General features: G+C 43.9%; 1 protein-coding gene across 7 annotated transcripts in view; it reads left to right on the top strand.

Annotated features, from left to right (window-relative positions):
- The window catches only part of DNAH9 (dynein axonemal heavy chain 9), a 199,429-nt gene that overhangs the window by 104,916 nt on the left and 68,689 nt on the right, over window positions 1-25,824 (top strand). For 6 of the 7 annotated variants that reach the window (XM_068654543.1, XM_068654540.1, XM_068654541.1 and 3 more), the window contains 7 exons: window positions 114-233; window positions 8,961-9,149; window positions 10,455-10,690; window positions 12,619-12,741; window positions 14,445-14,649; window positions 22,136-22,300; window positions 24,619-24,759. In XM_068654543.1, the coding sequence (XP_068510644.1) occupies window positions 114-233; window positions 8,961-9,149; window positions 10,455-10,690; window positions 12,619-12,741; window positions 14,445-14,649; window positions 22,136-22,300; window positions 24,619-24,759 (1,179 nt within the window). Of the gene's footprint in view, window positions 1-113; window positions 234-2,797; window positions 2,930-8,960; window positions 9,150-10,454; window positions 10,691-12,618; window positions 12,742-14,444; window positions 14,650-22,135; window positions 22,301-24,618; window positions 24,760-25,824 lie in introns of those variants that run through there. The other variant, XM_068654547.1, reaches the window with a different exon arrangement.

Genomic DNA, 25,824 nt, shown 5'->3' on the forward strand with positions numbered 1-25,824 from the left:
TATAGCGTGCAGCATTGTGGAGCTTGGCTCATCTTGCCTTCAGGGTGAATTGGGTCTTGAGAAGGGGTTTCCTTAAAACTGTGCTGTTGTTTTCTCCTTTTCCTCCTATGCAGCGCCTCAATGAGAACCTGGGAAAGCTCACAGCCAAGTTTGAGAAGGCCACTTCAGACAAACTCAAATGTCAGCAAGAAGCTGAAGCTACTGCATGTACCATCACCCTTGCAAATCGGCTGGTGAGTGTCAGCAGATGGAATGGTAATGGCATGAATGGGAGGTGTCAGGTGCTGCTGAGATGCCAGCCATGTGCACAGTACATTACATCCTCTAATTTTTATGGAATATATTACATTTCCTGCAGAGCAGCAAGTTTTTAGTAATGAAAATGATTTTGCTTTGGCTGTTTTCATACATCGGGGTAGGCACTGCATGTGTTTAAAGAGGCTGGCTATGCTCTCTTCACAGCTCTCATCTGCTTTCTGTTACTTAATTGCATGATCAAACACTGATGGGACCAAAACTATATGACCAGAAGGTCGTATAATAAAGACAAAGCTGGGAGTATACAAGTAGCTTTGCAGGTTTTAAAGTGACAAAAAGCAAATAGTGAAAAGCTCTGAAAAAGATGCATGTCTCCGTTATCAGTCCATCAGGGTGCATCACAGCCTGTTGTATCTTCAGAACACGCAGCCTCCTGGTCTTCTGCTGGGGCAATGCCCTTGTCACTGTTTCACAGATAAGAGATAATGGCTGATGCAACTGCCCATAGTGCTTTGTATTTTGGCTTCCCCAGCAGCCATTTGGAGCAAGCCAACTCTCCCATGTGCAATGAAATGGGGTGGTGGGAAACAGTACGGGGGGCGGAGGGGCTGGAGCTGCTTTGAGCAGCTGGCTCTGCCAACTCAAGCCCAGAACTGGCACACAAAGGCACCGCTGACATTATCTCAGTGGAGGGCACCATGCTTTTAATGCTTTTAAAATATCTGACTCACCTGATCTACAGTGAAGCTGCAGGTAGGCAGGCACTGCTGTGAGTACAGCCTCACTCGGTGCAATTCCTCCCTGCTGTGGCAGCTGGCACGTGAGGCACCTGCCTGGTGTGGTGTGCAGCCTGTGCAAGGCTGCCATGCATCTCAGAGCCTGGGGTGTGGGCAGAGTCCCTGCCATGCATGGCCCCATCCTGGAGGCCGTGCTGCCTGGCCTTTGTAGCTGATGCTGGGCTTGTCCTTTCTCCCAGGAGCAGGGCAGACGTTACGTTGAAACCACTCTTGCAAGACTACACGTGCACCTTCAGGAGAGCATCCTGCCTGGTCAGCATGTGGTCAGGGATGGAAGGTGCAAGTTGCTCTTAGTCTCTCTTGTAGATGCTGCCTCTGCTTGTTGGGCTGGTGGCAGCTTAGAAGGCAAAGGTATTTCTAGAAGCATTGCTGGATGCAGATTTCTCTGCTTGTTTTACCAGATTGTGGCTGTGCTAGGCTGTAACTTGTAGTCATCTGTCCCGACACAGCATGCAGCGATAAGAAGAAAAGATAGACAAATGGTTTAAGCTTATTGCCTTGGACATGGAGAGCTGTGCTCAGTCCTCCATTTCCTGCTCTCAGACCTTCTTAAGTGACCTTCAGCAAATTGCTTTAGCCTAGATTTTCAGAGCTGCTTAGATTTTGGGTGTTTTTTCGTGGGCACATGAAAAATGATGCATTTAGTGGGGCATCAAGTGCTCCCAGGAAACAGCACACACTCACCTTCCTGCATGCTCTGATACCAGGAAACTTTAAAAAACAAAATAACAAAATAAGAAAAAAAATACTTTTGTCTTTAATCTCCGTGTGCCTTGTTGGGAAGTGGGATTGCAGCACTGCTGTAGCACAGCTGGCTGCTTTGCAGACTAATAGTCAGGACTGAGATGTACTCAGATATAAAGGGTCAAAGACAAACAGCAGATAAGTCCCTTCCTACACTGATTTAGATCTCTTTTATGCAACCATAGAAGGAGTTTTATGCTTTCATGTTCTTCAGGTTATATCGTACTGAATGCTTCCAGAACCTTTAATTAAAACAGGAAAGTAGCTTTTCAATTTGAAAAAGACGTGTATATTTCTGGGGGCATTTTGCAGGATGAGTATTTCCCTGTGTCTTTCCACAGCCTAACAAAACCCTGTTTAATGTGATGCAGAGGTAGATTGTGGCTCTGAGTCATGTAGGGGTTGGTAAACACAAAGTACAAGAAGAAAATGTTTTGTGAAAAAGAAACAGAAATGGTGGTTTCAGTTCTTTTCACATAAATATATATGCATATGTGTGTATGTTTTACATTGAATACAGCTTAGTTTCACCTCGATTAGTACCACTGTATCAAACAGAGCCTGATTTCATAAAGGTGCATGCTTAGCATGTGAATTTTTGGCTTAAAATGCAAGTCTTCATTGAGGTGCAACTGTGATATTTTGATGAGGAAAAACTGCGTGTTTCTTTTTGAGGCTTTAGCTATATTAGTAAAATTGTCCTTGAAAAACCAAAACGAGCAAATATTTTAACACAATAGGTTGTCACTTGTACTATATGTTGCTCAGTGATTTTTAAGGTTTCATAATTTCCTTTAAAAGAAAGCTTTTGATCTGAAATCAAGATAAGACATTGGAATAAATTTTAGACAACCTTTCTGTGGCTGCAGTTGAGGTTTTTGCTATGATGTACGTGTCTGTCCCTGGTCTGATAGCATGGGGTTTGTAGCATGGGTGGTAGAGTCTCAGTGAAGCTACAGCTGTAGGAATATATTTGCCTTTGAGTGTGTTCGTTACCTCACTAATTAACTGGGACTGCTCACAGGCTCAGGGTCAGCACCTGCATAAAAGCAGAGCTTGTACAAGTGCTTTGCTGGTGCTGGACTCTGTCCTTCATTGGTAAATAACTGGGCATGGCTGTCATTCTTCAGGTACAGGTTTGATGATTTATTTTACATAACAGTTTAAAAATGTGTCATCAAATCCTTCCTTTTTCTTTCCCCTTGAAAGGCTCTGGTTGCTCTGGTGGCTGGTTTTGGGAGGAATCCTTCTGCTGTCAAGGCTTTGGGAAACCTGCAATTGCAAACTTCAAGATCTTGAAATTGTTCAATCAATTAGGAAACAGTTAAGCACAAACTTCTTTTTCCATCCCGTTCCTCCTTGTTGTTGTGTGAATGGGTAAAACCACCATATAGCCCGATCTGGTCACCAGGAAGTGACACTGATCATTCCCGTGGTTCTTTCAGTCTCTTATTTACCAAACAAGACTGTTTAGGTGATTGGGTTTCAAGTCTTTCATTGAGGATACTTCCAGAGAAGCAAACAAAATAGTGAAAGGAAAAATGAGGATTCATTAGTGTGGGGCTTGATCTGTGCATCAGGGTAGATGAGGATATTTTGATTTGGGGGTAGATAGAGAACATTGCTGGAATTTAGGCTTTCTACTTTTAAATGTGATTGTTATTTTTCAGCCCTTCTAGTCCCTGCTGACGTTTCTAAGCCATTTTCATTTAGATTGAATTTGGGCTTCTGTTCAAGTGCGGTACATTGCTGTGGCGGGGACCACAATTTGTCACGTCCTCCTGTGCTCACAGGGGTGATGCTTGGGGAAATGGACTTGGAAAGTGGTTTTGCTCTGCATTTGGAAGCATGGAGACCTTTGTCAAGCTGCATGCATAACTGCGATGAGCTAAACTTCATTTTCTCCATAGTTTGCTAATGTCATTGTCTTCCACCCCCAGCTGGTGCCAGTGTGCTCTCCTTCCCCCAGCACAGGTTGAAACTCTCTTTTCCTTTCATCATTAGCGAAAAACAGAGCCAGGTGGAAGCAAATCTCTATTTCTGCCTCTAGGATCATAGAAAATGGAGCATCACATGAGTGGCAGTCTTTGCAGTGCTGAGGAAGATGAGTGCTGGGCAGTGCCCACGGCTCTGCTGGAGAAAACAGCGTGTTTACTGTTGGTCTCTAGCTGGCAAACATCAGTCTCACAGTGCTGGGTAATTTTTTCACTCTGACAGTCACAAATGGTGATAAGAGACGGAGAATCTGGAGTAGCCACTGTCAACCCCGGGCTTTTATAGAGCACAGAAAGATGGGCTGGGATTAGATTGTTTGCATTATAGTTTTGTTTATGGCATGCCAGAAGATGAATACACGCACACACACTCATACCCCACCACAAAGAGTCTCTTGTTGCTCCAATGAAGGTATAGCCTAAAAAAGAATGCAATAGCAAACAAAACAAAACAAAACCAGATATTTGTCCTGTTCAGTGTGTGCTGCTGCAATGTCTCCAACTGCAAAGATTTGGAAAGAGGTGTGAGTGATGCTCTCCTAATGCTGCAGCTAAGGCCCGTATATGATCTCTCTGTGCTCCCTCCTTCCCAGCCCTCTTTACCCAACACAACTGAGCCAGACAAAAGCTTGAAGAGATAGAAAGACTTTACGGCCCTCTTGGTGTGGGAACCACCAGGGCAGTGCTTCCTGCAGAGACTCCCTGGGGCTCCTTGAAGTGCTGGGCACCTTTTCTGGTTACAGGATGGAGCTGCTCTGTGAGGAGCTGCTAGCAGGGGTTGTAGCCAGGGAGCACTGAACACAGCTCTAAGTGCAGATGAACAAGTTATGTTGGTGCCAATGCCACTAACTGTTTTTAAAGACCTGGTTAGAAAGCACAGCTTGCTACTCCAGCTGTCAAAAATGGATCCATTTTGCAGTGCATGTAAGGAACTTGCATCCCAGCTTACTGTTGTGCAATGCATTCCTTCTTCTGTCTCATCTCTGGCTCTGATCTTGGAATAGATCTCGACAACCCTTACTGACGTGCCATTTATTTGAAATCCTAGATTTATCACTATGTAACTGGGCAGGAATTAAGCTCCCAGACTTTGAAAAAAAATGAAGAATACATGAAGAATACGGCTAACTAAACACAGGTAGTAGTTGCTTTGGATTGAAAAATGAAGCAGGTGAAGACAAGACAAGCTAAACTTCCAAAGTGCCTTAATTTGAGTTTTGCATTTTGTGAACTGTAGATGACCTAGGGAAGATGCTCCCGGATCCAAGGGACAGGGACGAGGGAATGTCTAGGGACCTATGGATAAGAAAATGGAGGATGGCTGCTGGTGGTGTTTGTAATTGGATACATGCTAATGTGGCAGATGAAATCTGGTGATGACAAATGCAAAGTATTGCATGCAGGGAAAATGAACCCTAATCATGCATTTACATTGATAGGTCTTAATTGCACTATTATCACTCACATAAGAGCTCTTGGAGTTCTTGCAGAGAGTTCTCAGAAACAGCAGTGCAGTACATGTCTGGAGGCAGCAAGGCAGACTGAGTGTTAGAAATTGGTAGGAAAAATTGGGAAGCAAAAGTTAAATAATTATTCTATCAGTCCAAATCTGTGGTGTGCCTCCATCTGTTATGCTGAACACAATTAGGTTAACCCATCAGAACACAGTAGGTAACCTAGAGAAGGTACAGAGATGTATGTATCTGCTTCCATATTCAAAGAGAGGAAATAGATTAGGACGCTTCATTTTGGAAAAGAGACCATGTAGTGATGGATGTGACAGAAGCCAATAAGATTGTGAATAGTATGGAGAATTAGAATAGGGAATGATTGTTCACTATCCCTCATTACTAAAGAGCAAAAGGTCATCAAATGAGATGAAGAGAATTCAAATAATTTCTAGGATCTGATAAAGAAGACACCTGGGATTTCTTAAAGAGATTAAAGCTGGCAGTAGGGTGTAATCTAAGCAAGGACCGAGACTTAATGAAGATGGCCAGGATATGAATAGGTAAAAAATCACCTCAAGAAAATAATTAGGAGTATATAGAGAGTCTACAAGTGTTAGAAGATCAAATAATGATGACTTAGTCTTCTTAGAGATGGAGAGCCATGGGAATTTACCTCAAGGAGACTGGAGGAAGGATCTAGAGGTACTTCACCTTTAAAAACTGTAAAAGAAAGATGGAGAAAGTAGACTTCTACGTACTGTTAACTGGAATTAAGATTAAGGATAATCTAGCTATGATTCTACCTTAAAAGTACTGCTTTGCTTCTTTTTCAATAAGTAGGATTACATAAGAAATGTTAAGTGGGCTGAGACCGAGGTGTGTTCAGCTTCGGCTGGATTCCAGCAAATGTCCAGCACAGAGGAGAAGCAGGCATATCCCACACTGGTATTTTCCAGGTTTTGTATGCTCCACTTCAGTGAACATGGCTGCATGTGGTAAGACAATAAGACTGAGAAAATAGAAATGGAAAATCCGGCAGATGAAGAAGCATGATTATAGTTGAAATAATTGGATGGCCTTGGTATGGGAACTGTAGGAATAGGATGAAATCAAGTAATACATGATGCAGTTGTGTAATTATGGAATTATAACACATTTGTCTCTAAACCAAAAGATCATTGGCCAGCATCCACAAGGACCAAGTGAATCTACTCATTCAGGCTTTGGCCTGCAAGTAGCCCCAAGGAAGACTAATATGGTTTTAATACATTTAGGAAATGTATTAAGACTAGGCTTATTAGTCAAATTTAGGGGGGTACTAGGCAAGTCCAAGGGTTTACCAGCACACACTGAGATAGTGAAAGGCACTGGGGAAACCTCATCTTTGTGAGCAGGATGGTGAGTCATGATGACGAAAGAGGAACTCAGCTGGAGCAGCCTTATGGATGGCTCTGAAGTATAATGGGACAAAGAAAATTGGCAGCCCCTCCTTCTGCTCCTCACAGGGTAGAAAACTGCTTAGAAGGCAGTTTTCACTGGATTCTCAGAGATGGTTGGATTTGTTAAGGCAGGAAGGCCACCAGGGGCATCTTTGCAGGTTTCTGTTAGATCTTGTTCATCAGATCATTTATGATTAAACGATCTGGAAGAGGTGGTGTCTAAGCAGGTTGCAGTTTCTCAGTAATATGAATACAGCAGAGATGAAGACTATGAAGAATTGTAAAAATGATACCCATGATGGAGGTATGAAATGCAGAGTACACAAATGTAAAGTCATGCATGTTGGAAAAATTAGTTTTTACTTTACATGCCCTGTAAGTGATGCTGAGCTAGTTATTATCATTCAGGAATAAAATGATTGAGTTAGAGTTCTTTGAGCGTGTGAGCTCTGTGCTCCCAGAGGAAAAAGAAATTAACAAACCCCAAACCAACGCTGAAATTGAATGTTAGCATTTATTAGGAAAAGAAGAGTACAAAACAGGAAAAAAAAAAGTCACAATCTTGCTATATAAATCCATTCCAAATAAATCTTGAACATGCAGCTGTACCTCCACCCCCTCTGCCATACCTGAAAGGATGTAGTAGAATTGGAAATGGTGCAGAGAAGGTAATGATAAAAAGAAACTGGAGGATAAAGATTACATCATTCAGTAAAGATAAAGATTGCAAGGACAATCAAAAGGCTTCTGTATGAGGAATTATTGAATAGACTTAAAGCTCTTCAACCTCAAAAGGAGACAGCAGAGGGGATATCAAGGGCTTGAAACCATGAGTGGTATGGAGAGGGTGAAGCAGGCGTGATTGTTCAGTGTTTTTCCACTGTGAGAACAGATTTCAGCAATTGAAAAGGTCAGACAGCACATAAAAGGATGCACTTTTTTACAGAAAGCATAGCTAAACTGTGATTCCTGGCTGCAAGATGCTGAAGGTACCTGGAGGCTGGTTGGCATCCATGGCACCTTAGACTAGATCATGAAGAAATAAATCATCAGTGGCTGTTAAGTCAAAGATAGTGGTGATATCAGCCCTCCTGAGGACCTGTGTTCTGCATATCAGGAACAAACTAATTTAGGAGAATAGGTTATTCAAAGTGATAACACTTACAGGGATTTGTGTTAGAGCTGGCCCTATTTAACATCTTATTAATGAGCTAGGAGGAGGGAACCACCCCTTTACATGGGGTGGTTTGCAAAGACAAAGATCTAGAGGAGTTTTTTAAGAAAAACAAGAAATAAAAAGAATCCTAAGCTTGTGTGGACTATAGACCAAAGAAGAAAAATAGAAAATGCTGGCTGGCCCTGGTTGGTGGCAGAGACATGTGATTAGGGTGGAATATTTAAATTAGATGCATATTTCCAGATCATCCTGACATCAAGAGGGTGATTGTGAATTTGGCCATAAGCTTCAGCATTCTTGATCTCAAAATCCATAATGCCAATTTAAAACTCTGTTGGGTTCTTATGGCTTGCGAACCTGAAGGATACATTACATTCTTTTTTCCAGGCTGTGTTTCTTAATTGCTAGAGCTGAAGTCGTCTATAAAAAATAAATATAAAATAGGGTCAGGATCTATTCTAATCACATGATTTGGTGAACAAGGGACCCAAAAAATGCCAGTGGTCAAAGAAATTGGCTGTGCATGTAGAGATGCCTCATTTTGCAGGGAGATACCATAGCCACCTCAATACTGGTAAACCCCCAGTTGGATGGCTTTTCCATTGGATGCTCATGAAAAGTGTCCCTGAGCAAGTGTTTTCTGTATGGGGCCTTAAGGGAAAGGAAAATGTAGACCTAAGGGGTTTGTGATTGTAAAGGCAAAATGCCACCTAGAAGGGGTCATAATAAATGGTGTGAAATAGCTGAAGTTTGTGGCTGTTGGAGGGGAGCCTCTGAGTGAGAGAGGGTGTAATTCTGAGGCAATTAACAGTTGATGGGCTCCCACAAAAATTGTTGTATTAATTCCTGCTGAGGAAGGAATGCATCTTCCCTTGATGACTTTAGAGGAGGTCTGGAGCAGGCAGCTGAGACTCATCAGCAGGACCAGCCTTTCATAGAGCAGGGGGGTTTTAGCAAAATAATTGTTGGGTATTTCACATCCAGGTTTTAAACCTTAGGAAATGATGTTTGAAGTCAGGGACAAAATATGAATGTGGCCAGATCCTTAGGTATTACTTACAGAACAACTGTAATGATCAATTTGACCTGGCAAATTGTAGGTTGGAGGACTTGCCGCTGAGAATGTGAGATGGGCTGAAGTTGTGAAGGACTTCAAACAGCAACAGAGCACCTTGTGTGGAGATGTCTTACTGATTACAGCCTTTGTCTCCTACCTGGGATACTTCACCAAGAAATACCGGCAAGAACTCCTGGATGGAATCTGGAAGCCGTATTTGCACCAGTTAAAAGTAAGCCCTGCTTTCTCTGAAAAGCAGTTGTTACTGTGCATGATATGGCCACAAGCTCTGTTGTCCATAGGGGGTCTCCTAAGTGAGGTCCCACCAAGCTGCACTGTGAAGCAAGTCATAGCCATGCTTAATTCACTCCTCTCTGGGAAAGACATTGTGGTCTCCTTGACCCATGCGAGTGACCCCATTCTCCCATGGACAGAGGAGAAGTCCCTGTGCAGCATCTCAAATGTGGAGCCCGGTTGCCAATTTGTACAGGAGTCAGGGATAGCCAAGAAAGAGAGATATAGTATGGAAAAGGGACTGCTTGGAGCAGGCAGAGCTCACTGCCAGCTCTTTGGTAGGCTTGGAAAAACTCCAGATGGTACTTTGTGTAGGACATGAGCTCTGTTCATTCTGGTCATGCCTCCCAGCTGGTTTCAAACATGTCTTGCTGTTTTGACCAGATGGAAACCATCATGCTTCAGGTTTGCTTAATATTTCACTAATTTCTACCAAGTACTTCATACATAAGTAAATGCAAGTGCTCTGTCTCTAGCAGGACTGAGCTTTTGCACATCATTACCTAACTGGATGTTATAAATCCTGGTGAAATGCCAACAGGCTTTTAAATAAGGTCACAACTGGCAGTGATGCCCAAATCAAAAAGCCAAGAAAATCGGGAAGTCAGAATGTGAGAGAAAAAAAAATAATAATCATCCTGCTTTCTTAAAAAAAAAAAAAAAAAAAAAAAAAAAAAAGCTTGGTTAAGAAAGGAAGTGTTGTTCCAAAAATGGCCTCTCTTGGTGCTTAGAAATTTCACAGAAGTTGCCTGTATTTCCATGTGAAAATTAAAGACCCTTTCTGTTCAGATGACTGGCACAGATAACTTTCTGGTTGTCACACCCAGAAGTGGCCTCCCATGTTAGAGAAGTGTTTCTAGAACTGCTGATGCCATTTTGCAACACAACAGCAGGCTGATGAGGGTGTTAATTATATTCTTCCAAGCTGTCATCTCAGAGAGCTTGTACACAGCAGAGTGTGGTCTGATCTCGCTCAGTGCGGCTGCAGCCGTTTGGGGCTCTCAGTACTCTGCAGGCAAAATCTTTGGGATCCATGCATAATTTATGCTCATTCACAACAGGAGTGGGAAACACTTAATACTAGATCAAAACTACCCTGTAGAATGGCAAGCCACTGATAAATAAGACTTCTCAATACTTAATTAGGCTAACTTTGCATAAATTGTTTTGTTTGCTCAACTCTGGAGTATGTTGCAAGCTGTACTCTCCACCTTGTACTTACACGTTTCTCCTTTCCTGCCAGGTGCCCATCCCTGTAACTCCATCCCTAGATCCTCTGACCATGTTGACAGATGATGCTGACATAGCAGCTTGGCAGAACGAGGGGCTGCCAGCTGACCGCATGTCCACTGAAAATGCCACCATCCTCACGAACTGCGAACGCTGGCCCCTCATGGTGGATCCCCAGTTGCAGGGTATTAAATGGATCAAAAACAAGTATGGTGAAGACCTCCGAGTGATCCGAATTGGGCAGAAGGGGTAAACATCAGTTTCATCTCATCACAGTATCTTTTAATGGCTATCTGCCTGTCGTATTTGATGAAGAGCATATGTTTAACTGCAGCCATCAGAGCCAATTACACTGAGGAAAACCCTTAAATGTATTTGTGCATGAGCTGCTTATTCATTACCAAAATGATAGAGATTCCTCATTAAATAGAGGGGCTGTTTAGTGCTTGGCCAAGTTACCATAGAAACTCTTCTGAAATGGAGAATGAAAAGAGCGACGTGCTGGAGGCTGAGCTCTATGTAACACAGTCCTCCCGCACCTTCATGCTGTGTTGTGTCCTGACTCTTTTCCCCAGGCAGATGAGTGGAGCTTCCTACAGGTTGGAAGAAGGGAGAGGGTGAAACTGGCTTGAGGCTTTCTGTTCCCTGAGATCCACATGGGCTAACTCTGCTCCCATGTTGGCACCAGCTAGGAGGTTTTCTTCACAGCACCTCTGCCTTGTTCTGCCCAGATAGTTTGTGGGAAGGCTTTTCCACTCCTGGCTCTTATCTCTGCTCAGAGCACTGTTTTCTGCTATACCAAGTCGCACTGATTTCTACCCACTAGTAAGGACTCCCAGCTGGAAGGAACAGACCCAGAGTTACATTCCTGCTTGGAAATGAGCCCTGAGACTTTTATTTTTATATATATATATATATATATATATATATATATATATATATGTGTATATATACATATATATATATATATAAAAATATATAAAATTTATGTACAGAACAAAGCATTGGCAATAGGTGAGAGTGGCTTGAGAGCTCAGTGCTTGCAGGTTCATGCAGATTCGGGGATGTTTGGCTCTGCCTGCATTGGAGCATGGGTCTGATCTGATGTCTCATGATGTCTTGGGGTTGCTCAAGTTCTTTCAGTGGTGCCTATTCTGCTTTCCTCATAGAAAATAACAAGTTATTAGTTTTGCTCTCATGTGGGCTGACAATACATTTGGAAACAGATATACATGTATTTTTTTATAGAAGCAAATTTCTGTTTCCTGGCCAACCAGGTCACCATGCCTTGCAGTTTTTCAAAGGAGCTTGGGGAAAAGTAAGGATGCCAGAGGAGACACCTAGCTACAAACCTCCAGGTTGGAACAGGAGAAATAGACTCCATAACATTTATATGCTGCCATTACAGGCATCAGTACAAATATAGAACATCTTTTTCCCCTCCTGACTGGATACCAGCTAGAGGGTACTCTGAGAGGGGGGGGGGTACTGATGTTTTGGCCAGTGGAATTAGCTGAGTGGTTCCTCTGATGGGGTAGCAGCAGTTGGTGAGCACCCTCCCTGCCTGCCCAGGGTCCTGCTCTCCTCTTTGCAGAGAAGTAAGTTGTGTGAAGTGCAAGCAGCCACAAAGGAGCAAGCACAAGTGTGTGGCCCTGCCCTTCACAGTGCAGAGCATCCCTGACCAGCAGTGAGGCACTGTGAAGAGGAGCCCAGTTTCCTTGTGAGGAAGGAAGAATTAAATGATAGTCACACTGTCCTAACTATGTCCTTAAACCCTGTGCACAATGGAACTGCAACCTGCTCTTCTTCCTAGCTGTTATGCAAGGTTAACTGCACCAGTAGATTCTGGGGGAAAACAAAGTGTTTGATAAAAACAAAGCAAACAGTCCGAGCCTTTTCTGTTCTCTGCTGCCCATGCTTTTTCCTTGAGAAAGAAGATGCAGTTGTTACTGCTCGTCCCTGGGAGATCTGAGATCCCATTCTCTCGGCCAAGACTCTGCCCCTTTCCACACCAGGTGTTGACACCATCCTGCCCCTCTTCCTCTCTAGCAAGTTCTGGCATGTGCACATAGCTGCTTTTGCAGTGCAGAGCCCCCCTCTGTCCCCTTCACGGCCTCCTTGTTGCAAAGCATCGCATCCAGCCTCACCATGACGGATGCCAGCACTGTCTCCCACAGGTATCTGGACACGATGGAACGAGCCCTGGCTGCGGGAGAACAGGTTTTGATTGAAAACCTGGAGGAATCTGTGGATCCAGTTTTGGGGCCATTACTGGGGAGAGAAATGATCAAGAAGGGAAGGTGAGCTTCTGGAAGGCTTAATGGCATGTGTGCTTCCATCATGGTGTTTGGGATCTTTGTGCTGTTGTGCTCTCCTTTTCTGACCTCAAATTGTGTGCTCATCTATGGCAGCACTAACATCCTCCCTTCAGAAGTGAGAGCATTTTAAATCAGGCATTCACAGGCAATTCAGTCAAAGCATGGCTTTGAAATAAATCTGGCTTTTTTGTTTAGCTGGACAGTGCCATTGAAACCTCATGTAAAAGTATAACGACTTTGGTGTCTGTAATTGGCTATCCTGGTTCTGAACTATTACTAAAATAGCTATTGCTGTTGTGAAGAAAAGTAACCTTGGATTTTAGCAAACACTAAATCATTTAGGATTACAGCTACAGATGTAAGCATTAGGAATATATAAGTGTTCCTTAATGAGGGCAAGTTCTTCATGGCAGTCACTGGTCATCCTCCAGCCTGGAGGAGTTCAGAGAGAGGGGCAGCAAGGGATTGACATTTTTGTGCAAAATGAGCACATTTTTAGAATGTGCTCAAAGGCAACCAATAAAACCTTGTGCTCAGAGCTAAAGTTGGATCAGGGACTCTTTTGATGCTGTTTCTCCAGTTTTTGCAGAGCAAAGTCACCTGCCTTTAGAAGGATGCACTTTGCTTGGGCTTCTCCAAGTCTGTGCCTCCTGCAGAAATGCAACTGCAACCCTGCTTCTAGCTTTCAGGAGTAAAAAACAATATCCTGGCTAAGTGCTGGATCTTCCATTCCTTAAGTTCCTTGAGGATTGTTTCCATACTTAACTGTGAGTTTAAAGTTTTCCAGGACCAGTTCAAGTCCCAGTGCTTTTCGGTAGAACACACAGATGGCCTTTGGTAGTCCTGGCAGAGGAAGGCTTCTTAGAATCAGGGCACTCCTGGACACTGCCATGAACTGCTTGTGCTGTGTGATCTCTCTCTGCCTCATTTTCCCAGCTGTAAAAGCAATAGAGGTGGTCAAGAAGAGACCTAGTCAGCTGATGTTTGACAGGAAAGTGTATTCAAATTCCTGTGGTGACACCACTGTTTCCATTGCAGCCCAGCTGCATCCCTGAAAGCATCACTGTTGCCCTCATCCATGCCCAGTTTCCCTTTTCCTCTGTTTCCCATGTGTGTTGTCAAACCTGGGTTCAGAACACCTCAGTTCCTGGGGTTCAGCCTCCCTGCTCTCTGAGTTTTAGACTGGGTGGGACAAGAGAAAGCTGAGTTTTCCCAAGAGATGTTACCTCCCAGGAATGGCACCAAGCTGCTCTCTGAACCCAGCTCCGCTGCTCAAGCTCAGTGTGATCAGCCAGCTTGGCTCAAACCCACATACAAGACAATTTTAGCCGTAGCCAGTTAGAATCTCAATGCTGGGAGGCTTTTCTTCCATGTAATGCCAGCCTTAGGCAGAATACGGTCTCCATACAAAGCAAGGAAGGTTTCTGGCTCACACTGACCACCCCAATGCTGGAAATTGTGAGTCTTCTCAAAGAGAGGCCAAAATTCAGGGGCAGGACTCTGGGGTTTTTATCCCAAATCAGGAGTGTTTCAAGTGTGTCCAATTTCAAATACTTTCTGCTTTAAATGTGATTGCTGTGTGCATAGTCCCATTGCTGGTAGATTCCATTGGCTGATGCCACCATTTGTATTTGGGTGAAACATCCTGGAAGAGATGTGCACTCATTCTCCTGCTGTAATTTCAGGTACATTAAGATCGGGGACAAAGAATGTGAATACAACCCTGCTTTCCATCTCATCCTCCACACAAAGCTAGCAAACCCACATTTCCAACCTGAGCTGCAGGCACAGTGCACCCTCATCAACTTCACCGTCACACGGGATGGTTTGGAGGACCAGCTGCTTGCAGCGGTGGTCAGCATGGAGAGGCCAGACTTGGAGGAGCTCAAGGTCAGTAGCTGGGAGCTTACACTAGGAGGCAGTAATTTTTTATTTTTTATTAAATACAGCTATTTTAAAACAAATAGCATTTCATGTGCAAAGGCGTAGAAATCACAGAGCTCTCCGTAAAATCAGGAGATTTCCCTCAGATGAGGATTTTTTCTGCAACTTTTTGTTTTCTTGGCATTTTGGGAATACTTAAACTGGAATTTCAAGTCTTTTTTTTTTTTTTTTCCTCAAAAAATTTGGGTAACAATATCTCATCCTATTCCTATCCTATATGTAATTGGTAACTGAGATTCTCATTATGTCATTTTTCTCTAGACTTTACCTCCAAAATAGTATCTGTGGAATTAATCTCACTTAATTTTATGCTTTTATGGCACCAGATTCCCACTGCAAATATTGTGAGGCTGGTAACTATTTTTTTTCTGTTCTGGTTCTTCTTCCCACTATCTTGTAATTGGCCAAAATATTCTCCCCCTCTCCCTCCCCTTCTCCCCCTCTCCCCTTCTCCCCCTCTCCCTTTCCTTCTTCCTCTCTCTCTCCCTTCTTTGTTTTTGTTTTAATAAGTATGACTTCAGTTTCAATATAACTTTTTGAAGAAAAGCTTTTTTTGCTAACAGCACATTTAGCAATATAACCGATATGTATAATACTAAATATTTACTGAGGATGAGAATAAATTTACTGCACACATTCAGTCAGGCCAGGCCAGTTTTGTAATAATCTTTTCATTTAATGAGATTCTAAAACACGTTAGCTGTGCAGTCTTAATGATGCATTTTGTTTTAAACAGGCTCATGTGCTAACGAGCCTAAAGATGGCATAAAAAGTACGTAATGAACTGATTTAATGTGTAATCCGTGGTTATCTTGCTGGGACCATGAGGGACCCGGAGCATCTCCATCAGGCACCCTGGCACTCGCTCATCGCTGTCATGCACAGGCTGCGTGCGGGCACTTGCCTTTGCTGATTTGCACAGAAGGGGGCTGTGTGGGCTGACCACGGGTAGCACAGCAGTGTCGTTAACTGCTGGTACATTTAGGACCATTCCTCTTAGCCTCAGCAGTGCTGTGTTAATGGCTGTTGTCACAATAAGAAAGACAAATTCAATATCATGTGCAGTCATCAAATCCACTATTAGGCTCTGGAAATTTGTAATCTGCAGCACTTCCTCCCTTGCTATAAAAGAACTGTGTGTTAGGGAGCAGTGAAAATGATGTGAAATGAGCATCATATCTTTTGGAGTCCTTGCTTCTTCAGGATGTGTGTGCCATGGAAGAGGAAGGTTGGACACAAGAGCATGGAAACCTATCCCTGGGTGTCAGCCATGCCTCCAGCTCCACGGGATTTGGGGCTTCATTAACACTAAATAGATGTAGATTAGTGTGGGATGCAATTTTCTTTTTCTGTAGGAATATTTAAGACTTTTTTTTTTTCACCCCCTCTGATTCTCTTCTTCTGCCTCTATTTCATTTACTAACATGGACAAAACCACTGGGGCTGCTGTCTGATACCTGTGGGGAGATCCTTGAAAACATGTTTGTATTGCCGGATTCCCCAAAGTAGAGGCCACTTCTCAAGGTGTGCTCGTAGCAGTTCTTTATTCCCTGGGACAACAGGGATGGATTTGGCAGCTGGGGAAGGTTGAAGGCTCTGACGCATGGGCAGATGGAGGTGGCTCCTACAGACCTGTGCAGCAGATGCTGTTCTCAAAATCTCCTTATGGAGCAACCTTACGCATGGAGCCCAGAATTTATTGTTAATAAAATGAACAACTTAATAGAATCATCATAGAATCATAGAATGGCTTGGGTTGGAAAGGGCGTTAAAGATCACCTAGTTCCAACCCCCCTACCATGGGCTCTAATCTAGATCTCCCTTCTTTTAGTTTAAAACCATCCCCCCTCATCCTGTCAATAGCTGGTTGAGCAAAAAATCACTCTCCAGCTTTTTTATAAGCCCCCTTCAAGTACTGGAAAGTTGTGATGAGGTCACCCCGGAGCCTTCTCTTCTGCAGGCTGAACAGCCCCAGCTCTCTCAGCCTTTCTTCACAGAAGTGCTTCAGCCCCTTGATCATCTTTGTGGCCCTTCTCTGGACCCATTCTAACAGCCCCAGATCCTTCTTGTGCTGGGGGCCCGAGACCTGGACACACTACTCCAGGTGGGACCTCACCAGGGCAGAGCAGAGGGGGACAATCACCTCCCTCCCCTGCTGCTCACCCCTTTGTTGATGCAGCCCGGGATGCAGTTGGCCTTCTGGGCTGCAGGTGCATACTGCTAACCCTGGATCATGTCAAGCCTTTCATCCACCAGAACCCCCAAGTCCTTCTCTGCAGAGCTGGTCTCAGTGAGTTCTTCCTCCAGTCTGTGCTCACATCTGGGATTGCTCTGACTCACGTGGAACACATTGCACTTGGACTGGTTGAACCTCACTAGTTTCATGTGGGCCAACTTCTCTGGCCTGTCCATGTCCCTTTGGATGGCATTCCATCTTTCTGTTGCATCAACTGCACCACTCAGCTTGGTGTCATCTGCAAACTTGCTGGGAGTGCACTCGATCCCACTGTCTGTGTCACTGATGAAGATATTAAACAGTACCGGTCCCAGGACAGACCCCTGAGGGACACCACTCGTCACTGGCCTCCACCTGGACATAGAGCCATTGACCACCACTGTTTGGGTGTGACCTTCAAGCCAACTCCTTTTCCACTGAGTGGTCCACCCATAAAATCCATTTCTCTCCAATCTGGAGACCAGGATGTCATGAGGGACCATGTGAAAGGCCTTGCAGAAGTCCAGGTAGACCGGTCGTCCTTTGTCAACTGATGCAGTCACTCCATTGTAGAAAGCCACCGGACTGGTCAGGCACGTTTACCCTTGGTGAAGCCATGCTGGCTGTCTCAGACCACCTCTTTGTCTTATATATGCGTCAACACTGCTTCCAGGAGAATGTTTTCCATGATCTTGCCAGGCAGAGGTGAGGCTTACTGGTCAGTAGTTCCTCAGGTCCTCCTTTCTACCCTTTTTAAAAAAGGGAGCGATGTTTCTCTTTCCAGTCAACAGGGACTTCATCTGAATGCCAGGACTTTTCAAATAGGTGGTCTCCAACCTGCTCTTCACTTACAGTGGGCAGGACTTTGCTCCCCCAGCCTCCATCTATGGGTTCAGGAAAATGAATGACATGGGAAGCCTGACTGGCAGTGAAGACTGAGGCAAAGAAGTTGCTGAGTACTACAGCCTTCTCCAAGTCTGTCACTACCAGTTCACTCTTCTCATCCATCAGAGGGGGTACACTCTCCTTGGTCTTTCTTTTCTGAGCAATGTACCTACAGAATCCCTTGCTGTTATTCTTTGCATCCCTTGCCAAGCTCTGTTCCATCTGTGCCTTGGCTTTCCTGATCCCATCCTTGCATATCTGGACCGCATCCCTGTACTCTTCCCAGGCCACATGTCCCTGCTTCCACTGCCTGTGGATTTTCTTCTTGCACCTCAGTTTGACCAGCAGGTCCTTGCTCAGCCATTCCAGTTGCCTGCCCTCTTCTTTATGCAGGGGGATGGAGAATTCTTGTGCTCTAAGGAAAACATCCTTAAAGAGTCTCCAGCTCTGCTCATCTCCTTTGTCCCTAAGGACAGTGTTCCAGGGGATCTCAGCTACTAGGTCTTTAAACAGCTTGAAGTTTGCTCTTTGGAAGTTCAGGGCCCTGACTTTGCTCTTTGCCAGGTCTGTATTCCTCAAGATCGCAAACTCAACCAGGGCATGGTCACTGCGGCTCAGAGTGCCTCCAGTCTTGACCTCTTTAAAGAGCTCTTCCATGTTGGTGAGCACCAGGTAAAGTAACACTTCTCCTCAGGTTGGTTTGTCTAGTACCTGGACGTTATCCTCAACACACTCCAGGAATCTTCTGGATTGCTCACAGCCTGCTGTGTAGTTTTCCCAGCAGACATCCAAGTGTTTGAAGTCCCCCATCAGGATGAGAGCGTGTGAGTGTGATGCTTCTTATAGTTGAAGCAAGAATACCTTGTCCACAGGCTCCCCTTGATCAGGCGGTCTGTGGTAGACCCCAACCACAAGCTGTCTTTTATTGGTGCGGTCCTTAACTCTCACCCATAAGCTCTCAACCTGTCTGTGGCTGTTTCTCAAAGGCAACTCTTCCCAATCAATTCCTTCCCTGGTGTACAGGGCAACACCCCCTCCCTTCTTTCCCTGTCTATCCCTTCTTAAGAGCTTGTAGCCCTCTATTCAAATGTTCCAATTATGTGATCCATCCCACCATGTTGATAGTGATAGTAATCAGGTGATAGTAATCAGGTCATATTTGTCTAATTGCACCATGGTTTCCAGTTCCTCTTGCTTGTTTCCTATGATGCGTGCATTGGTGTAGAGGCATTTCAGCTGGGCAATCAGTCGTATTGCGTTTCTAGAACCCTCCCTGATTGCAGTGGGACAGTTCACAAGTGTGTGTTTCCCTGCCATTACTTAGGGTAATAGTGTTCTCAGGTATGCTTTCTTTGCTCAGAGCTGCATCCCCTTCCCTCACCACATCTAGTTTAAAGCCCTCCTGATAAGCCCAGCCAGCTTACTGCCCAGAACTCTCTTGCCCCTCCTGGACAGCTGTGCCCCATCCGGCGTCAGCATGCCTGATCCCTCAAAAGCACGTCCAAGATTATTAGTCCAATTACAGTAACACTGACACTTTATGCGTGTTTTCTCAACAGAGTCTGCTTATGGAATCTCTTTCTTCATTATTCAGTCTTTTTGTTCCTTCTTACCTTTGAACTGGCTTTATCTCATTCACAGCATTGCACGCCTGCTACAATGGGTATGCAGAGTCTGAAACCTCAGATACCATGGCACATTTGTACTCTGCCACGTTTTTGTTCTAGAGACAGTTCAGGCTGTGCAGAATAACTGCATGTTGTGACTCTGAATTAAAGCCAGGCTAAAACAGGTTAAGGGAGTAGGGAGCTGGCTTTGAGACAACCATGGCTCTGAACTGAAACCAATTCAGGTCAAGGCAAGCAACTCCAGGTCCTGAGACCTTTCCTGTCAGGTCTGCAGGCGTAATGCAGCAGTCCACCATCCTGGTCACATGGCTTGCTGGGAAATTCAGGAAGAAAAAGAGCTCTTTACAAGTGGATTGAAAATACAGGGGTTTTGTTTGCTTTGTTATGGTTGAATGGTTTGGTTTTTCTCTGGTTTGTGATGTTAAGATAATAGAGTAAACCCAGCAGATAGGACAGGTGGCTGCTGTGGCTCACTGCAGTCTACTATCTGACCTGGGATGGTGCTGGTAATGAGTCCTCCCAAACTGCCCATAGGCTCTGGGGGCCTTTTTTTTTTTTTTTTTTTTTTTTTCACGAAGCAAGATTTTAAAGGGTGTTAGAATAACCTGTTTCCCTGAATTAGCACTGTTATGTATCAACTGTGAAATAACAGATAATGAGCTCCACTGCAGAAATAAGAAATGATGACCTTGCTACTGCTGAAAACAATAGCAGGATAAAGCTGCAACAGATGCAGGCTGTTGTGGGAAATACAGCATTGTGTGCCCTTCTAAGGGTGCTTTTCAGAAATTGCATGGTGATTACAAGCTATTGGAGCAAAAGTCACACACGTCCTCATTAAGAACTGCAGGGCTTACAGTCTGTGGTCTGGAATAATAGCTTGCAAAATGTCATTTTTCAAGGCATGCTATGCTTGAGTGACAGGAACTTACAAAATTAGCCATGTTAGTTTTCTGTTTCAAGACTTGTAAAATATTTACCACCATGTTCAAACTCCTGTGTGTAATGCCTAAGGAACAGGCCTTTAAGAACAGCCATTTATAGCTGAAATACCAATAAACGGCATGCTTCAGTGCACAGTCTGCTGAATACTTGGCTTGACATTAACATAGAATGAGTGTGTGCAGCAAATATATGAAATTTCAGCCCAAATATCGAAAGATTACTCATTAATGAAAGAGTTGGTTAATCTCTTTGAAAGCCTCTGACAACAGAGCAAATACTAGTGGCTCCCTTTTGGGGGACTGGAAGAGGCATGGGGATACATTTCCCATTTCTGGCAATCTTTCAGCCCCCGTGGGTGGTTGGAAGGTTGGGTAGGTTTTCCAGAAAGAGTCTTTGGAGGATTAAATCTCTTGGTTCATGCCACTGAATCTGCCATGGGACAGTTGATGTGACCCATTCCATATGTGCTGCACATGCACCACCTCTGCTACTTCATGGAGCTGGCTAATTTCTGAAGGCCTTTAAAACATTATTTTGCAAGTTGTTTGAATCACTTGGTTGTGTCACTTAAATACAGTGTCTGGACTTAAAACACTACTCTTTGACAGAGTATTACATAACAGTGTGTTAGTGATTGACTTTATTTTTTTAGAGGATAGTCACCAGGTTTATAACTTCAGCATCCAAACTAGATATATGACTTTGCTATGGGATGTTTTCTGTCATGCCATTAAAAACAGGCATTTGCAATAGGACCCCATAGTGAAATAATGTAGTGCACTTGAAGTTCACCATACATGTAGAATAGTGCAGTCACATTTCATAGAAGAGGCTCTGTTCTGGAGGACCATTTCAAAAAGAAGCCAGGTGAGTTTTTATTTCCACTTTGAACAGTGTTAATCACTGGTGTTTCTGCAGAAGAGGGAAATGGAACAAGTAGCTGGGGAGAGCCAAGGGAGAATTATTTCAAATAAATAGGAGCAATTTTTGGTAGAATTCAAAAGGTCTGCCCTTGAGGCAAGATGATTGCTGATTGTCTGTTTCTGCTTGGCTATCTTTGCATTAACTTTGCAAACCCTTTTTTGTGGGGCCTCCCCCAGCATGTACAACTTTTAGCACATCTAGCTGATAGGCTGTGAGGTCTTGAGGCCAGGGTCCAACTGGGAGCAGCAATGAGCAAGACTGTGACTTTGCTCTCAGTTCTGACCCTGAGATGAGTTGTGCTCCTCTCTGTGCCCTAGTGAGCCTGCCGTTGTTTCACCATCTGCTTTCAGTCCCTCAGTTCTCACTGCCATTGGGACTGGTGTTGACTTGAAGTGGGGTATGCAGAGCTTCACAGGGGGGTGAGTAGCAGCTATGTTAGTATGTGGGCTTGCTCCATAGGGACTATCCAGGCTGAATTATTCCTAATAAATAGGTCCTTTTAAGAAAGAGATGCAGGATGTGTGTTTGAGAATGTCTGAATTGGCTGAATGTCTTTTCCTCTTGTTTCATTTCCAGCACTTTAATACTTTTCTAGTGGAAGGGCTCAGTTCTCCTGATGCTTTCTGTGCTGTTCAGGATTTCTCTGAATCAATGATATATTAGGTGTGGAGTGATCCTCAGAGCTCTCCCCATACCCAAGAATCATAGAGAGCAGGAATAATCAATATTGGACTGTGGCAATGATTACTTAGAAGCCTATCCCTATGTGAAGGTGGTTAATCCTTGCTTTACTGCATGTTTTGTGGCTAAAACTTTCTGCACTGGTTATTTGCAGTCAGATCTCACGAAGCAACAGAATGGATTCAAAATCACCTTGAAAACATTAGAGGACAACCTGCTCTCTAGACTGTCATCGGCATCTGGGAACTTCCTGGGAGACACAGCACTGGTGGAAAACTTGGAGATCACTAAACAGACAGCAGCAGAAATTGAAGAAAAGGTAAAAAGACAGTGATAGCCCAGAGAAAAATGTGTATGATGTTATCGTTAAGGATTTGTGGGTGAAACATAGCCTCTTTGCTATGCTGGTCTGTATGACTTCTGCTGAGTAGTAAATAGAAAGTGGTATAAATTGAAGTGCTCTCCATTCTGGCCAGCTTTAAGCTATTTAATTCTTTGGAGCTTTTGTATGTTAAATGGACTATTTAAGACCAAGAGAAAATGGCAATATCTGATGTAAAGATGATAAAATTTACACACTGTAGCAAGGCAGCTTTAAACTGCTCCAGCATAATTCTGAATACATAGCACTTCTTCAATTAGGTTGCATTTTAGTACTGACAGGGGACTAGAGTCTGTAGAGCTTGTGATCTCAAGTAAATCTGCAAGAACTCGAGTATTTCATACCCATCCATTCCTTAGGGTGTAAATCAGCTGTTGCAATGGCTGTGCACTGTCAGTGTTGTCATTTACCTGGGTCACCTTGCTGGCCACATGGGGATAGTTAAATGCATGGTGGTTTTGCCCTGATGCTAAGGGAATTTGAGAAATGTTGTCATGACAGGATTGCAATAGGACCTCTGTCAGACAATCTTCAGCTGCTGCACTCCCCAGTCCTTTCATCTTCACAGCCTGCACTTGTCCTCCAGCCCGGGGGTCCATGCTGCCTGGATAGGTTACCCATGTGCTCAGGTCAGGCTGGAACTGCCTCCACATGAAAAAAATGAATGATTTCTGCTAGCTCTTTATGGAACATCATATGCATCCAGCTTCCTAAGGATGGTATGCTCAAAGGGCATGTTGAAGGGATGTTTTGGTATGGCAAGGTTGGCATCTCCTTATTGAAGAAAGTGTTCTTGAGATGCTTCAGCTTCTGAACAAGATGAGGCTGAAATGTTGGTGACTGCCAACACTGTGGCGATGGGGATGGATGTTGGACCTTGGATTTGGTTTTTATGATTTTTGTACCCACATGGAAAGCAATCTCAGGACAATGTTAGAACTCTGCTTCTCAAGTCAACCCCTACTCTGTTCTTGGTTTGTCTACACAAAATAATGTTCAGCCAGTATTTTCTTTCCTATACCAATTCTCCCCACTATATTTACGAAGAGCAACTGTCTTCCCCACCTTTGGCTTTTATGCTATTAGATTGAGTAAGCATTTTGTGGGTAGCACAACTGAAAGTTGGCTAAGTCGAGGATAGACCCTGGCCTCCCTGTGTAGACACTGAAGAGATGTAAGTGCTATCAGAGGGGGCATGGGGATGAGGAAAGCTCATCTGACATGTATGAGTGCATTACGTCTGTTCATGGCCCATGCAGGTGTTTGTTGCTGCAAACTTTGCAGATGCTTTTTTTTTTTTTTTTTTTTTTGAGATTCTACAGCCCATCATTGCTTTCAGGGACGTGCAAACAGACTAATCCCATAAATCCCATAGATCCCAACATGTGTTGGTTGCACATAACAGGTTAAGGCTCAGTCAGAGCTTCATTGGGAAGGTTTGTTGTGCTCAGATCATGGCAGAGAGAGTCCCAGCAGTGTGCATTTCTCTGGGGGCTTTGTTGTGCTCTGCAGATTTGTACCACATATGCTTGAGCCCCTTTCTGCCACATCCCCACTGAATGGTTCGCTGAGCTAGTTGGATCAGCGCTGAAAGACACTTATGACTGTATGTAGTCTGAGCCTAAAATAATCCCCAAGAGAATCAAGGATGTCACTTTATGATGCTGAAGTGGATTAAAAGAATGAACAGGACTGAGATGTTAGAAGAGTGATGTATCTGCCAAAAGGATTTTCACCATATACATCACAGCAGCTGTGCTGACACCTGACCATCCAGGCAGGGGTGCATTAGATGCTGGAGAAGAAAGGCAGCAAATAGCCATTAAATAGTAGCAGTTCTCAGCCTTGGGGGAAACCGTCTCAAGAGAAGCACTGTCTGTTCAGCCCTGTGTTATTAATGATTTGCACAGGAGGGGACAATTAGCAGGAGAAGCTCATTGATGATGAAAATAATTCTAGTTAGTGAAGAGCAGGAACTGTAGTGAGAACTCTGGAGGGGGGGCTTGGGGAAGCAGAGGACTGGACAATGTGAGGATAAATGCAGATAAATGGAGAATATACCCTAGGAAGGTGGTTGCTAGAAACAAATGGCTCGAGCCTGATGCACCATGCTCTGGAGAGCAGAGACCACATGCCAGTTGCCCACTTCTTGACCTAGTGTCTTTGTGGAAGATAACAACCTTCCCCTGCTCTGCATATTCACTCAATGTGCAAGGGTGTTTTCACCATAGTTTTGCTCTGTGTTTTCCTTCCAGGTCCAGGAGTCAAAGGTGACAGAAGCCAAGATTAATGAGGCAAGGGAGCACTACAGGCCTGCAGCCGCACAGGCCTCTCTGTTGTACTTCACCATGAATGACCTCCATGCCATCCATCCCATGTACCAGTTTTCTCTGAAGGTACTGTCCCTGCTCCCATGGCAGCAGAAGGCAGCTGAGCTCCTTCCTTCTCTTACCAAGCATAAACGTTTTCTCTTGAGGGTATTTGAGCTATGAGGGTAATTTGAATAAGAAGGTAATCTAATCCAATTCCTTCTGCTCCTTTGGTTTTATGAAAAAAAAAATACTTACAAGTCTACCTATATTATTATTAATACATGTTGTAAGAGTGTTAAGTAATTACTGGGGAAAGTTTGTCTGATAATTCTTGCAAATGATGAGCAGAGCGCGTTTATCTCTGCCCATGGTGGTAGAAATGGTGTTTTATCAGTAAGCCTGCAAGACCCAGTGATGAGCAGCATGAGTGTTGAAGGAAAAGGGCCGACTGTGCTACATATTGCGTGTGGGCTGGCATCTGTATTTGACTCTCCATTTGCTGGTCATCTCCACCTCAGGTGGTTAGATTGAGATCAGGTTAGATCAGCCTTAATTAGCTTTTCTTTCTTTTCCTTGGTTTCTTTGTAAGCAAGTGAACTGAAGTCATAGTCACAGCGAAAAGTCACAGTCTGACTTAGAGGTGCATTAACAGCCTTTATTACTAAAAATTCAATTTTTTTGCGAAGTAGAACTCTACAAGCCATTTGTTATCTCCTCCATACGCACAGACTTTTTGTCCTGGCAGATCAAGATGAGCAATGGATTTGAAAAAGATCATCTTGGGAAAGAGCCAATAAAGTACTTTTTTTTTATTTTCCCGTGTATTTTATATATTTATGCACAGAGATTTTGCACAGCATTTGGAGTCACTTTCTCCCTCAGTTAATCTTTGCTTTATATTTGCATTTAATTCTGTATCTGTGATGTCATCAGGGTCATAATGTCTGTGCAGGTATTTCATAAGTTAATGAGAATTGCTGCAACCCTTAGCAATTATTCAAGATCTTGATCTTGAAACAGTCCTGACTTCCCAAATGACACAGTATTAAATCATCAATTCTCTCTCTAAACACAGTCCTGTCCTGCTGCAACCACAACACCAGGGATTTATTGCCACCTTTTGTACAAAAGGCAAATCATGCCCACTTC

Source organism: Anas acuta, chromosome 18 (genome assembly GCF_963932015.1).
Source record: "Anas acuta chromosome 18, bAnaAcu1.1, whole genome shotgun sequence".
NCBI lineage: Eukaryota > Metazoa > Chordata > Aves > Anseriformes > Anatidae > Anas > Anas acuta.